This window comes from Lepus europaeus, chromosome 19 (genome assembly GCF_033115175.1).
Source record: "Lepus europaeus isolate LE1 chromosome 19, mLepTim1.pri, whole genome shotgun sequence".
In the NCBI taxonomy this organism is placed as follows: Eukaryota; Metazoa; Chordata; class Mammalia; order Lagomorpha; family Leporidae; genus Lepus; species Lepus europaeus.
In genome coordinates this window covers 68,983,583-68,997,727 of record NC_084845.1, presented here as the reverse complement: position 1 = coordinate 68,997,727, position 14,145 = coordinate 68,983,583, and the positions used below count along the sequence as shown (strand labels likewise).

At 63.6% G+C, this 14,145-nt stretch overlaps 1 protein-coding gene across 1 annotated transcript in view; it reads right to left on the bottom strand.

The window, feature by feature from the left end:
- ATP2C2 (ATPase secretory pathway Ca2+ transporting 2) overlaps positions 1-14,145 on the bottom strand; it is a 55,461-nt gene that overhangs the window by 21,785 nt on the left and 19,531 nt on the right. Inside the window, exons 4-11 of the mRNA XM_062176046.1 lie at positions 12,359-12,448; positions 10,703-10,738; positions 10,560-10,621; positions 7,834-7,942; positions 5,338-5,487; positions 5,179-5,247; positions 4,834-4,909; positions 1,473-1,539 (exon numbers count right to left, since the gene is read on the bottom strand). Of these exons, the coding sequence (XP_062032030.1) occupies positions 1,473-1,539; positions 4,834-4,909; positions 5,179-5,247; positions 5,338-5,487; positions 7,834-7,942; positions 10,560-10,621; positions 10,703-10,738; positions 12,359-12,448 (659 nt within the window). The remainder of the gene's footprint in view (positions 1-1,472; positions 1,540-4,833; positions 4,910-5,178; positions 5,248-5,337; positions 5,488-7,833; positions 7,943-10,559; positions 10,622-10,702; positions 10,739-12,358; positions 12,449-14,145) is intronic.

The window sequence follows — 14,145 nt, the reverse complement described above, 5'->3', positions numbered from 1 at the left end:
AAAGGAACGTCAGGACAGGAGACAGCTAGCATGGGGGAGGGCGGGAGGTAGAGAGGTCTCGCTCTTTATTCTGCACATAGTCAGCCCTCCCTTGCCTGTGGAACTCGTCACGTGCTGCAAGAGGGGACACAGGTGTTACTTCAGGGAGGTTTTCCCACATTCCGGCTTCCGAGAGCTCGGCTTCCTCTGGGTGTCTCCCCGAGGTTCCAGGTTCACTCCGCACTGCCACACCTGTCTCGGGTCCTCCCGCCCCCTCACCCAAGTGAGCCATCTGCCTGTCTCAGGTCTCTCCCCACCCAAGCATGCTGTCCACCTCTCTCGGGTCCCATCACCTGAGCGAGCCATCACCTGTCTTGGGTCCCCCCCACACCTCAAGCGAGCGGTCCACCTGTCTCAGGTCCCTCCCGACCTGAGCGAGCCATCTAGCTGCCTCAGGTCCCCCGCCCCAGCGAGCCATCCGCCTGTCTCAGGTCCCTCCCCCACCTGAGCGAGCCGTCCGCCTGCCTCGGGTCCTCCCTAGTTCTGTTCCTGCCCGCCTCGCGCTGGGGCAGCCTCAGGGTTCAGGGTGTGCTTGCTCCTGGCACTGCTCCCATCAGTGGCCCTGGGAGCATCTTAGAAACACAGTCTTAGCCCCACCCCCCCACCTGAGTCCCTGGGGCAGGAGCTGGCCACGTGTGTTTAATGCCCTCCCCCGGGGACCCTCATGCTGAGAGCCGGCTCGCTGGTGGTCTCCTTGTGCAGGAGGTCACTCTGCCACCGCGGACCTCTCCTGCTGCGGTGCCCACGCCTGTCCGCCGGCTCCTTCCTTCCTTCCAGGGCTCCCATCTCTCCTGCATCCACCTCGATGCAATGGCCAGCCCGCACTGCCCATCTTAGAAGTGGGACAGCCCTGGGCTGGTGCTGCGGTGGAGTGAGTTAAGCTACCTCTCACAACGCTGGCATCCCATCTGGGTGCCGGTTCGAATCCTGGCTGTGCCACTTCCGATCCAGCTCTGTGCTAATGCACCGGTTCACACCTCCTGGACCTCAACTCTGCCTGCCTTCCAGGCCCCACCTCTCACGGCAGCTTCGGGGTTGCACTGTATCCCCCTTGCCCCGCAAGACACAGCCCCGTCCCAGCCACTGGCTCGTGCAGATGGGACCTGTTTTGGAGAGCGGCTCTCGGCAGTGACAATCAGGTGACAACCCGGTCGTCAGGGCGTGCAGCCGGGCCTAACGCAAGCAGCACTTAGCTAGCAGGCGGCAGGGACAGGTGCGCTGGGGGCCCAGGCTCTTAGCCAGAAAGAGCCAAACCCGCAGGCCAACAGGGCAGAGGGGACTCCCAGCCGCTTGCCTTCATTCATTCAGTAACTGACTGCTCAGACCCCTGGCTGTGGGGGGGCGCTCTGGGTGTCTTCCGCCATCTTCCCCCCCCACGGCCCCTGCAGGGCTTGCGGCGACGGTGACGGTGAGGCCCGGCCACGCACCCTTACCTGACCCCGATGGTGAACACGCTGAGCAGCTGCTTCCCCTGCAACCAGCCCACGAGCACGATGAGACCTGGGGGAGACGCGAGGCTCAGCCAGGCCCCGGCAGTGCCGTGGCCCTGACAGGCGATGCCCCTGCAGGAAAGGAGGACGGGCCTACACAGACCTAGGGCGCCCCCCACTGCTCTTTTCTTCTTAGGAAAGACGCTTCTAGAGCCGTAAGAAAACCCCTGGCCTTGCTTTCCAGGCAAGGTTAAAGCTGTGTCCAAATTCGGCTTATTTCTTTACATATTTTTAAAGATTTCATTTACTGCCGGCGCCGCGGCTCACTAGGCTAATCCTCCGCCTCGCGGCGCCGGCACCCCAGGTTCTAGTCCCGGTCGGGGCACCGATCCTGTCCCGGTTGCCCCTCTTCCAGGCCAGCTCTCTGCTGTGGCCCAGGAGTGCAGTGGAGGATGGCCCAAGCCCTTGGGCCCTGCACCCCATGGGAGACCAGGAGAAGCACCTGGCTCCTGCCATCGGATCAGCGCGGTGCGCCGGCCGCAGCGTGCTACCACGGCGGCCATTGGAGGGTGAACCAACGGCAAAAGGAAGACCTTTCTCTCTGTCTCTCTCTCACTGTCCACTCTGCCTGTCAAAAAAAAAAAAAAAAAAAAAAAAAAAAAAGATTTCATTTATTTGAGAGGCAGAGTGCAGAGAGAGGGAGAGACAGAGAGAAAGGTCTTCCCTCCGCTAGGTCACTCCCCAAATGGCTGCCATGGCCAGAGCTTGGCTGATCCAAAGCCAGGAGCTTCCTCTGGGTCTCCCACATGAGTGCAGGGGCCCAAGCACTTGGGCCATCTTCCTCTGCTTTCCCAGGCCACAGCAGGGAGCTGGATCAGAAGAGGAGCAGCTGGGACACGAACCAGCACCCGTGGGGATTCTGAGCCTGCAGGCAGAGGCTTAGCCCACTACGCCACAGTGCTGGCCCCCAGTTCAGTTCACAGCCGGGGTTTATGTATTATTCCCAAATTGTCACCATCTGCCGTGGAACCAGCCCCCCCCCCCATATCTGATGAGGCCAATGACAGCTGCCACTCAAATCCTTTTAGCCTAGTGTGCTCCCAAGTGTTGCATTTTCTCTGTCAACAATCATTTACCAAATGTCTACCAAACACCAGGTACCCAGGAGCGGTTGCGCAGGGACCCTTGAGACGACAGTGGCCCTAACTGTGCTGGGACCCTGAAAGTTCACGAGATGACCCAGTGCTGTGGACACATGCCGGGGCCACCCGGCGGCCTCCATGTTCTCATCTGTGAAATGGGCATCACCAGGGCTGTCCCACGGTTTGAAGTGCCACAGTCCTTAACTGTAACTCCCAGTCCTTAACCAGGGCTGCCGACGCTGCCAGAAGCAGCGAGAGTGAGGGCAGGGGGCTGAGGCTGCACATTTGCTATGGGGCCGCTGCCGTGGCACAGTGGGTAAAGCCGCCAGCGGCCACACCAGCATCCCATGTGGGCACTGGTTCGAGTCCCACGTGCTCCACTTCTTATCCAGCTCCCTGCTGTGGCCTGGGAAAGCAGTGGAAGATGGCCCAAGTGCTTGGGCCCTGTGGCCATGTGGGAGACCCGCATGGAGTTAGATTTCTGGCTTCAACCTGGCCCAGTCCTGGCTACTGCAGCCACCTGGGGAGTGAACCGGTGGATGGAAGAACTCTCTGTCTCTCCCTCTCTCTGTAACTCTTTCAAATAAATAAATCTTTAAAAACAAACACAGAAAAGAGCAGCTCTGCCTTGCGGGGAACCTGTGGGTGTAGGTGCGTGTGCAGGCGTGTGCAGCCAGGGGGCGCCACAATATCTGATCCGTTAGTTCACTTATTGGCATACTGTGATCAACGCAGAACTCAGCCGTCAAATGAAATCTTGGCTGCAAACCTTGTGAACGCAGACAACACAGGTTAGAGGAGGGGCCCGAGAACTGGGGGCGGGGCAGTGGGACCACACCCCCCACGGCCTCATGGCAGTGGGGTGCTGGGCCCACTCACAGGATCCGCCTAAGTCCATGCCCTGTCCGTCCACCCGGGCGCCTGCGAGGGGCCAGGCTGAAAGGGGGGCCAGCGCTGTGCGCCTCCCCAGGACGGATTGGGCTGGGATGTGCCCTCAGAGCAGGTGCTGCAATGTTGCCACGGGGGCTTCGGGGTGCGGCTGGGCCTCGCCCTGGCCATACTCCCGGTCAGCCTGAGGCCTCAGGGCTCACACCGCGGAGGGAAGTGGCCTGCGGACGGGCCTGACACTCCCTGGGCTGCAGGCTCTCGTTTCAGAGTTAGGACAGCGCCGCCTCCTTCCAGCAACCCCAGTGGCCCGCGGCAGAGGTGAGCAGCCCGCTGGGTGCCGGCCCACGTGGTGGACGACCAGTGCCAGCTCTGGGGCCCCTGCTCCCTGGTGTCACTCGGCCTTGGAGCTCCAAAGCAGCTGACACGGCTACGGGCAGGCCTGTGTCACAGGGACACGCAGCTCACGCACACTGGTACCTGAATTTCAGGTTAAGTTTCACGTGAATACTACCCTCATTGGTTTTTAAAAAAGCCATTAAAAAAAAAAAAGTAAGAAGTGTTCTTGGCTTGTCAGCCATATAAAGCCAGGCTGGGGACCAGGCATGAGCTGGGAGCCACCAGTGCGGGCCCTGCTCCAGGACACAGAGGAGGCCACGGCAGGCAGGGCTCTTTCCACCGCCAGTGCTGCCCCAACCACAGTGAATGAGCAGCCAGGCATGGCCACTGCCCTCTTGCGTCCGTGGCAGACATCAGCAATCCATCACAGAGAGTAAGAGAGAGCAGGGCTCCTCTTGTTGGACTGACTGCACCAGCTGTGTCCAGCAGGGTGGGTTCCGAGGAGCCGCTTCCCGTGCTGTCCCAGGACCGGGTAGGGCAGAGAGCTTAAACCTCACGTTTCAGCAAACACTGGGCAATAAATCCAGGGCTAAACTTCGGGAAGGAGATGAGAGGCGGGAACTGTGGGAAGTGGCAGCCGGGTTGGGCCAGCGCAGCAAGGCCGACGCCAGCTCTCCACAGTCAAGAGCCCTGGCTCCCAGGTCAACCCGAGGTCTTCGAGGCTGTGCTGGGGCCAGCGTGGTGGCACCGTGGGCAAAGCCGCCACCTGCAATGCCGTCATCCCATACGGGATGTGGGGTGAGCAAGGTGCATGCGGTCCTGTGGGAAGCCCCCGCAGGGCGGGGACTGCCTGCTGCTCACAGCAGCTGGGCTCACTCAGAGCCCCCCGACGGCTGTCAGAGCCTCCTGCCCCAACCCCACTCCTCACGCAGCGGAGCAGCGGCCCCAGCACAGGGCTCCCCGCCATCCGCACAGCCCACGGGAAGCCGGCCACTCACCAATGATGGCGAACGAGAAGAGGGTGAGCTGCTTGCCCAGCCTGTCCATGCTTTTCTGAAGAGGGGTCTTGGGTGTCTGGAAGGGGAGGGGGAGGGGCCTGTGAGACAAGAGCCCAGCCATGCCCCCCCCCCCCCGCTCGGTGTGAGGGGCCACCAGCAGGCCGAGTGCCGACTGCCACGCCCGAGGTGCCTGTGTGCTGCTGTCCCGGGGTTGCGCCTCTATGAGACACTGAGAAATGCTGACAGCAACAGCCTAGGCTTACGGAGTACACGCGTGCAAACACGGGGGTGGGCCGGGTGGGGATGGACCGCGGCCTAGGAGATCTCAGACCCCCGGGCTCTCACCTCCTCAGCCTGCATCATCTTGAACACTTCTCCGAACTGAGACTTCTCGCCCGTTCCGATCACCACGCCCTGCTCGGCACAGACAGGCGCAAGGTCTGAGGGCTGGGAGCCTGCAGGCGGCGGGCAGCCCAGACCCCCGGGAGCCCCCGCCCCGCTCACCTGGCCCTTCCCGTACTGCACCAGGGTCCCCATGAAGACGATGTTGCTGAGGGAGCTGAGGTCGCCCCCGCCCACCAAGGGGCCGTCCGTCTTACTGCAGGGCTCGGCTTCGCCGGTGAGGCTGGATTCGTCCACCAGGAGGTCGGTGACCTGGCTCGGCGAGGGGGGAAGACCGCGGGCGTGGGCTCTCAGCCACAGAACTCGAGCATTGGCAGCTTTTGTGGGCACCAAACAAGGACCGCATTGCCATCACGGAACGAGCGCCAGGACTGGTTTCTGGGGCCAGCGCCGTGGTGCAGCTGGCTAAGCGGCTGCTTTCCACACTGGCACCCAGATCGCAGGGCCGGGTCCAGTCCCGGCTGCGCCACTTCCCATCCAGCTCCCTGCTAATGCTCCCGGGAAGGCAGAGGAGATGTTCCCAGTGCTCGGGCCCCCACTACCCACGTGGGGGACGCGGATGGAGCCATTGTGGCCAGCTGGGGAGTGAACCAGGAGATGGAAGATGTCTCTTTATATATCCCTGTCTCCCTCTGTCACCCTGCCTTTCAAATAAATAAATGAATCTTTTTTTAAAGAACAAACCTTCCGATGTGTGGGCCTTCTCGAGAACCACAGACTCTCACACCGTCTTCCCACATCCTCATCAGTCTACGCCCAGTTCACCTGCTACAGCCAGGGTCGCTCTGGAGTCTGCCTCTCGGCACCCACGCCTTCCCCTTCACCACCGTGGACCGGCTCGGGGATGCCGGCCGACCCTGCCTGGGCCTCGGTCACTGAGCAGCCACCTGGGGCCGTGCAGCACCAGAGCTGCCACCAGGCAGGAGGAGGGAGGCGCCGGTGTGGAGATCAGCCTGTGAGCGCCAGGCCCGGGCTGGGCTCGCCCTAGGCACATTCCGTGGTCCTCACTCCCCGCCCTGTGGGGGCTGCCAGCATTTTCTGCACCGTGCAGAGGGAGGCGGAGGCACAGACCCCTCTTCAGCTCCGAGACAAAGCATTTCCTGCAGCCCCGACAGCCCCAGCTCGATTCCCCTTGGACTTCAGGGACGGTAGGGCGTGGTATTTCAGGATGGCAGTGCCAGGCCGCTGTCTGGCCGAGAAAACAATGTTTCCTGACTTGCCCAACCCCCCTGAGGACATCGGCGATGACTTTAAGATTTCCTGCGAATCTGCCGCTTCCTGGACCCGAGAGGTTTTAAAAGGGACACAGGGAGCTCTGGGCCCCAGAGCCTAACAGGGACCAGGGGTCCTGGGCACAAACAAAGGTGCAACCACTCAGCGGCATTTGCAGTCACGGGAGGGAAGCCGCACATGCGTGCAACCCTCACCCAGGGCGCCGCCAGCGTCACCGCAGCCGAGGGCACGGGAAGCCTGTGCAGGCTGCAAGGGAGCGACCCGGGGCTGTACCGCTGCTCTCGCGCCAGGCCAGCCCCTGCCCCAGCCGCGCCCTCGGAGACGCAGGGCCAGGACACCCAACCGGGGATCCTCAGAGCCCTGCACACGCCGTGGCCGTGACACTGGGCACTCGCCGTCCCCACCAGGCCGGGAGCTGGTCTGAGCACTCGGCACACAAGCAGCCGTTTAATCCTTACCAGCTCCCCGTGGGCACTGTCACCTCCACTTTACAGATGAAGCAGCTGGGGCACCCAGGGGACAAGTGACCCACCCCAGGCCACAGAGTGAGCGATGGACCCAGGGCTCAAGCCCAGGCTGAGGCTCGGCCCCGGGGCACTGCCGCCTCTCTACCTCCATAGCCTGCATCACTCCGGCCGCCCACCCGGCATCTGGAGCGCAGCCTGGGCCTGCAGAACCACCCCCAACCCCGACCAGGCAGAGCCCGGCTTCCCACAGAGGCCTGGGGACCCTCAGGCCGGCTGCCCAGCCTTCCTCCAGAGGTGGATCTCCACAGCTGCGTCCACGCGCCCCACACTGGGAGGCAGGGGCCGGGCGGACACATGCCAGCCGGGACTGGGGCTTGGATGTCAGGTTTGCACGCCGCCGGCCCTCGGGCCCCCGCCTCTGCCTCCCCCTGCCGTGCCATCACCTGAGCACCACAGCAGAGACCCGCAGTCCTGGCTCACCTCCGCACTGATCGGGCGGGAGAACCGGGCTCAGCCGGCCGGCACTAAGCATCCGAGCGACACTGCTGTGTTCTTGGAAAGGCGCACAGAGCAGATCACTGTCACACACGGCCCCGCCGGACCTGGCTAACTGGGCCACGGAACCCCCGGCCTGAGGGGCTGCCGCGACCCACTCTACACACACACTCAGATCTGCTGGGCTTCCGGTGAACACAAGAATCAATCGTGCGAAATGCTGTGTAAGGGCTGCACGTGTGAATCCAGCGCTCTGGCCAACTTCCTGGCCACTCTGTGTGTATGTATGTGCGCGTGTGTGTGCACATATGTGTGCATGCTTACATGCGTGTGTGCCCATGCGTACCTGCAGTGAGCCCAGCACCGTGTGCACATCCTGCCCCCACCCAGCCCGGCCACTCACCTCTGTGAGTCGGATGTCCGCAGGGATCCGGTCTCCGACGGAGAGAGACACGATGTCGCCAGGAACCAGGTCTCGCGCCAGCAGGTGCTGGAGCTTCCCCTCTCTTAGGCTGCACCGGAAGGCATGGAAGGCAAAAGCAGCCCTGTTGACCTCCACTTTACGCACTGGGATAAACCCGGGCGCAGATAAAACACGCTGCTTCCTCGCAATCACCAACAAGCCCCTGTGCTGTCACGGGTGGGTTACTTGTCAACGCACACATTCTACAAGACCTCAGGGTAAGCGTGCGACCTGGGCCTCATCTGACAAGCAGGGCTAGGCTGTGTCCCCGGCCTGGGCACACAAGGCTGGGCCACACGCCTTCTGGAAGTTTCTGCAGGCCTAGGTCAGTGGCTCTGACGGCCCTAAGGGAGTGGCAGGGAGCAGCCCTGGGGTGCAGAGCCATCCGCAGAAGCCGGGGGACAGAGCCTGCCAGGTCTGGAACGCCCAGGAAGGCCGGCACGCCCTTTCTGAAGGCAACCCCTCTGCCCTCGAGCCTGCCCAGCGGCACGGGCTCTGTGCCAGCCTGTCCATGCCCGCTGGACTTCTGCGACCCTGCCGGCTCCTTGGATTCACCTTGCCCGAGCGGCCAGGACCCAGAGCACATCAAGCCTCAGCCACTGCAGACCCTGGTGGATTTCTGTGACCTTGGAGCCAAACCCCAAGGCTCCGCTGCAGGGCGGGGCCGGCCTCCTGCCACTGCCCCACCCCACGTGCCGCCCCCTCCGGCCTCAGGGTCTCTGCAGTGCCAGAGTGGACACTCCCTTCCTCCTCCATGGAACACGGCCTCGGTCGGGCGTCCACCTTGAACCCACAGCCGCGGGTCAGCAGGCAGTGGTCGTGTCCGGAGAAGACCACCAGCATGGTCCCGCCCTCCGCCTGTGATGGGCCTAAGCGTGGGCCTATGAGATGCGGGCGTGTGACAAAGGTCTCCTCACGCTGTCCGCGCACACGCACACTTCTTCTGCAGGCTCTCTGCAGGTTTGGCTGGGATACGCGCAGCTGTGGCAGCCATCGGGGGACCGGGAGGGGAGCCACCAGAGAACTAAGCCGCCGAGCTGAGGGCGGCAGGGTACGGGGCGATGGGAGCGGGCCCTGGGCGCCATCTTGCATTACCTTAGCCCTTTCTTAGCGCTCCTGTCACAGACACACTCCACGTTCAGCTCCTGCCGAAATGTCAGGCAGGAGCCCCACTGTCTCGCGGCACTGGCCGCCGGCTGGGGTCAGGTCTGTTCGTTCTGAGTTTTGTGCGGCTTTAAGTTTTGGATTTCATGCACCTGCCGCATCCCAAAACCACCTCCAGTCTGCAGGTGGCCAAAGCTTCCCCACTGGTCCAGGGGTCCAACCTCCCCGGGTTCCCGCCGATGACCCCGAAGAGGGTGGGGGCGGCAGGGAGTGGCAGGGCCCGAGCTCTGCGTGCTGCCCACCCCAGTTCTGCAAACCCAGGTGATTCCTTCGCAGGCGCTCCGGGGGACACGAGCGATTCAGACAGCGCCCCCGCGAGGCCCGGCGCGGTACTGCAGCCGCAGGTGGGCTCCTCAGGCCACGTCCGTCAAGCTGCCGCCTCCCACCCAACCAGGGAGCTCAGCACGGGCCGCTCCCTCCCCAGCAGCGACAAGACAGGCTGCGGTGGAGGCCTCCCCAGGACAGACGGGACCAAGCCGCCGGGTGGAGGCCTCCCCAAGTCAGACGGGACCCAGCCGCCGGCCCTGGAGACGGGGTGCGGTCGTCCCCGCCTGCCTACGAACGCCTCGGCCGCGGTCCCCGTTTGCCTGTGCGCGGCGGCGGTGTGAACCCCGCAGGACGGCCGAAGGCTCAGCGCACGTGTGGAGAAAGCATCACCAGACCTGTGCGTGCATGCGCGGTCCTGCACCAGTCCCAGGCTGCCGCCAAGCGTGTGCACACGTGCAGCCACGCGGGAGCAAAGACCCCTCTGTGCAGAACACAGAGATATACAGATATATAACACACAGACACACAAAGACACACACACAGATGCACAGACACATAGACACACGTGTACACGCAGATACACAGACACGTGCACACACAAGCAGAGACACAGATATACACACGTACACAGACACAAAAGCACAGACACACATATACACATGCACACAGCCCCTCCAGGCTGGGATTCCCTGAGGACAGCACTTCCTGTCCCTGTGCCCCTGCCCCCTGCACAGCACGGGCTGGGGGCGCCTCAGGCAGACTGCGGGGAGTCGCCGGCCCTCCCACCCCTCAGAGGGCCACGACGCGGGGTCCGCCCGTCGCTTTATCTGAAGCAGTGCGTCCTTGGGAAAGGCAGCCCAGCCGGAGACCACCTCAGCCGGCACTGGGGGGGGGGGGGGGCGGGGCGGGCTGTTGTTGCTGGCGGCTTTCTCTTGGCACCTGCTGGTGACCTGGGCTCCGCCCCTGCCACCCCTGGCTCCGCCCCTCTTCCGAGCACACCCTCTGAGGACCCACGGGAAGCTCTGCTCCCCCTGACCCCATGCCCTGATGTAGACCCTGCTGACAGAATGGAGGCCCAGAGAGGGTGAGCGGCGGCCCGAGGACTCACAGCACCGAGTGACCCCTCAGAGACCAGGAGGAATCGGGACTCCTGTGCGCACACCGCCCAGGACAGCCCTCCAGCCAAACCCTCGCCCACGTCTGGAGAACACGGGAGCCCAGGGGCTGCGCCTTACCAGTTGCACTCCGGGGGGACCAGCTTGCTCAGCTCCTCCAGGGACTTCTCCGACCGGTACTCCTGGCGGAAGCACAGCAGACACAGGGTTCTGGGCGGGTGCTCCCCAAAGCTCCCATGCCCGGGACCCCAGGGAATACACACCTGGATGAAGCCCACGGTGACCACGATGAGCACGGCCTGGGGAGGGGGCGGGTGCACCTGTGAGAGGGTCTGTCTCCCTTCTCCACGCAACAGCAGCACACGGCACAGATGCTCTGAAAGCAGCCAAGGCCGGGGGCAGAAAATCCAGCCCAGGTTCCCCTCCCCAGAGACGCACGTGTGGGCGCCGGCCGAGCCGTTTCCGTGCAGGCACACGTGGCGTTGTGTGGTGCACACACGTCCTTGTATCAGCCGCGTGCCCTCAACCCCTCGCAGGCAGTGTCACCCGGCTTCAGCAGAGGCAGCCCCTGCATCACCCCCGGAGCAGAAGCTGCGAGCCCCGCTGTGTGGAATGAGCACGGGGCTCAGCGAGACAGGGGAGGGCACAGGGGACACAGCCGCCGGCAGGTGCTCAGAGGAAGCCGGGCCCTGGGAGCCCCGTGCTGTACCTCCCAGAGCAGGCAGGTCCCAGGCAGAGGGCGACATGGGGGTGCCGGGGGCCGCCCGCTGTTGCACAGGCACGGGGTTCCCTTCTGGGGTGATGGGGTTTTAGAAGCGGCTGTCAGATTCCACTGCATTGTGCACGTCAATGAGCTCATTTGAGAGGCAGAGCGCGAGCCAGCCAGGACTGAGCGCGCTCCTGCCTGTGGGTTCACACCCCAGGTGCTTCCAGCAGCCAGGGCTGGGCCGGCTCAAAGCAGGAAACTCCACCCAAGCCACCCGCAGCGTGAGCCATGGCCGCTGCGTCCCAGCCTGCTCACAGCAGGAAGCTGGAGCGGGCAGCGGAGCTGGGACTCAAACCCAGGAGACTTGGTGCTTCACCGCGAGGCCAAACGCCGCCCCAAAGGCCGTCACTGTCTTATGGGGGCATTCCAGCTGAGGGGTTTTCCCTGGGCGAGGCATTAAGGACCTCGGGCTCCGCCACGTGCATCTGCACAGCGCACCACAGCCCGCCGCGTCCCGGGAGCCGGAAAGGAACTCGCTGCAACTCTGCGTGCAGCCAAGCAGAAGCCAGCGGTGTCCCCGAGAGCAGCAGCCGCGCTGCCTCCGGCCGGCACAGCAAGCCGGCTTCCCGTGCCCGAGACGCTGCCACCCACGTGGGAGACCAGGGTGAGCTGCCAGCTCTTGGGTTCGGCCTGGCCCAGTCTTGGCTATCGTGGGCATCTGGGGAGGGAGGCGCTGGACCAAGACCTCTCAGTCCCACCACCTCTCGGGTCCAGTCAGCAATCACCAAGGACGCACTTTCTGTCTCAGCGCTACATTTTCTTTTTTTTTTTTTTTTTCTTTTCACAAGCGGAATTAGTAAGAGAGAGAGAGACAGAGAGAAAGGTCTTCCTTCCGTTGGTTCACTCCCCAAATGGCCGCTATGGCCAGTGCTGCGCCAATCCGAAGCCAGGAGCCAGGCGCTTCCTCCTGGTCTCACATGCGGGTGCAGGGCCATCCTCCACTGCCTTCCCAGGCCACAGCAGAGAGCTGGACTCAAGAGGAGCAACCGGGACAGAATCCGGTGCCCATATGGGATGCCAGCGCCACAGGCAGAGGATTGACCAAGTGAGCCACCACGCCGGCCCCACAGTGCTACATTTTCTCCCCCTACAGCGAACTCTGTTCCTGGCACAGCAGCAGCGAGCAGAGGCACGGGCAGCCCCGGGCACTCACCAGGGCGATGCTCACGGCGTCCTCGTACTCCCCCGTGACGACGCTCACCAAGGTGGAGCCCAGCAGGAGCAGGATCAGGGGGTTCTTAAACTGCAAGGCGACAAGCAGGGCGTGGGTCCTCACGCAGGGGGTCAACGCCTCCCGCGGTCATCCTGGCACTGTTCCCACCAGGACACTGACCTTCCACCAGGCCACACCTGCATGTGCTCCGGCTCAGGTCGCCTGGGGAGGCCGGCCCTGGCCCCACCCAGGCGGGGCTCACTCTCCCCATGCTGGCCCCTCAAACCGTGTGCACTGCAACCACACAAACATGGACACACCCCTGCTCCCGCAGCAGCCCCGGGGCCTCCGAGTTTCCCCCCTTAGGACGACTTCCCCCAAACGAGGCAAACGAGGTCTACGGCCTTGTTTTCTCCACCTGCCTGTTCATTCCACACACACACTTGCTGGCGGTTCAAGTGACAGGGAACTGAAAGGAGGGGCACACGGGAGGAGGATCAGGGAGCGCCCACCCGGATCGGTTGGGATGAGGGACGGAATCAAAGTATCAACAGACGAGTCACAGCTGTTTCAAGCAGGGCTGCGTGGGGGGCTCTGAGCTTCCCAGCAACCAAGGCAAAGAGGGAAATGTGGTCAGATGCGTGACCACGCTGCTCAGGAAACAGCACACGAACGACGGACACGCGCTCCGTGGCGCTCACCCGCTGGCCCCAAGTTCGCCACAGCCGTCGCTCCGGCTAAGACCCAGCAGCCCAGAGGCGGCTCTACTTCTGAGCTACACCTCTGCCACGTTCCGTCAACGTCTCTCCCCTGACGGCTGGAACTAAACCTTCCCAAGGACACGCACCGTGGCTGTCCTGGGGTCCTGGCCTCACCGTGGGGCACACGGGCAGGAGCTCAGGAACCGGGATCCCAGTTCCGTCTCCAGCATTGTGAAAGCTCTCGGAGACCCCAGCTTCTCCAAGCCTTTGTGAGCAATCAGTGCCCTAACGACGGGGAAGCAGCTCGCGCAGGCCGGCACACAGCAGGTGCTTGGTCGGTGGGCGCCAGGAGCACATGGAAGGCACTAGATGAACACCGTCAGTGGAGGATGGCGGCCGTGTCAGGGTTCGAGACACAGCAGCCCGTCCCCTGGGGCCTTTTCCCACCTGCGCCCTTCCGGGGCCAGAGGCAGTGGGATGGGAGTCGTCACACATGCAGAAGGAGCCATAGCTCAAAGCTGGCTTGTTGGGAGCCAGGCCTGGGGGGTGTGAGACACAGGAGGGGGGGAAGTCGACCCCAGGGGGCTGCAGGAGAGCCCCACCCTGAAACCTGCACCTGAGCCCCCAGGACAGAGCTGGTCCAGGGACGCCAAGGGCTTCTCCGTGAGGGCAGGGGCTCCCACGGGCAAGGAGACCACCGGCCAACCCTGGAGTTGTCTGCGAGCTGCCGTGTGAGAGCGCTTAGGATACAACGTCTCAGAGTCTCCACTGCATCGTGTGCGTGTGCGTGTGTGCTCGCACCCTGATCCTAAGCAGGGGCTGCGCTGTGCAAACTCCACAGCAGCCGCGGGGCCAGGCGGGAGAAGAGACTGGAGCCACGGGGACGCCGACTCCTCCCGCTGAAGGCTGAGCGAGACGCCGGCAGCTTTGCCCGCAGATCCTCATTCGGGTCAGCAGGGTCCAAAGCTGAGATCCTGCGGCTGCACGCCACCAAGGACCCAGGGCAGGCACTGGGGGTGACGGCGGGAGGGGCCGGCGCTGGCTAAGCACCGCATGGGTGCCAAGCGTCCTCCGCAGAGCAAGCTT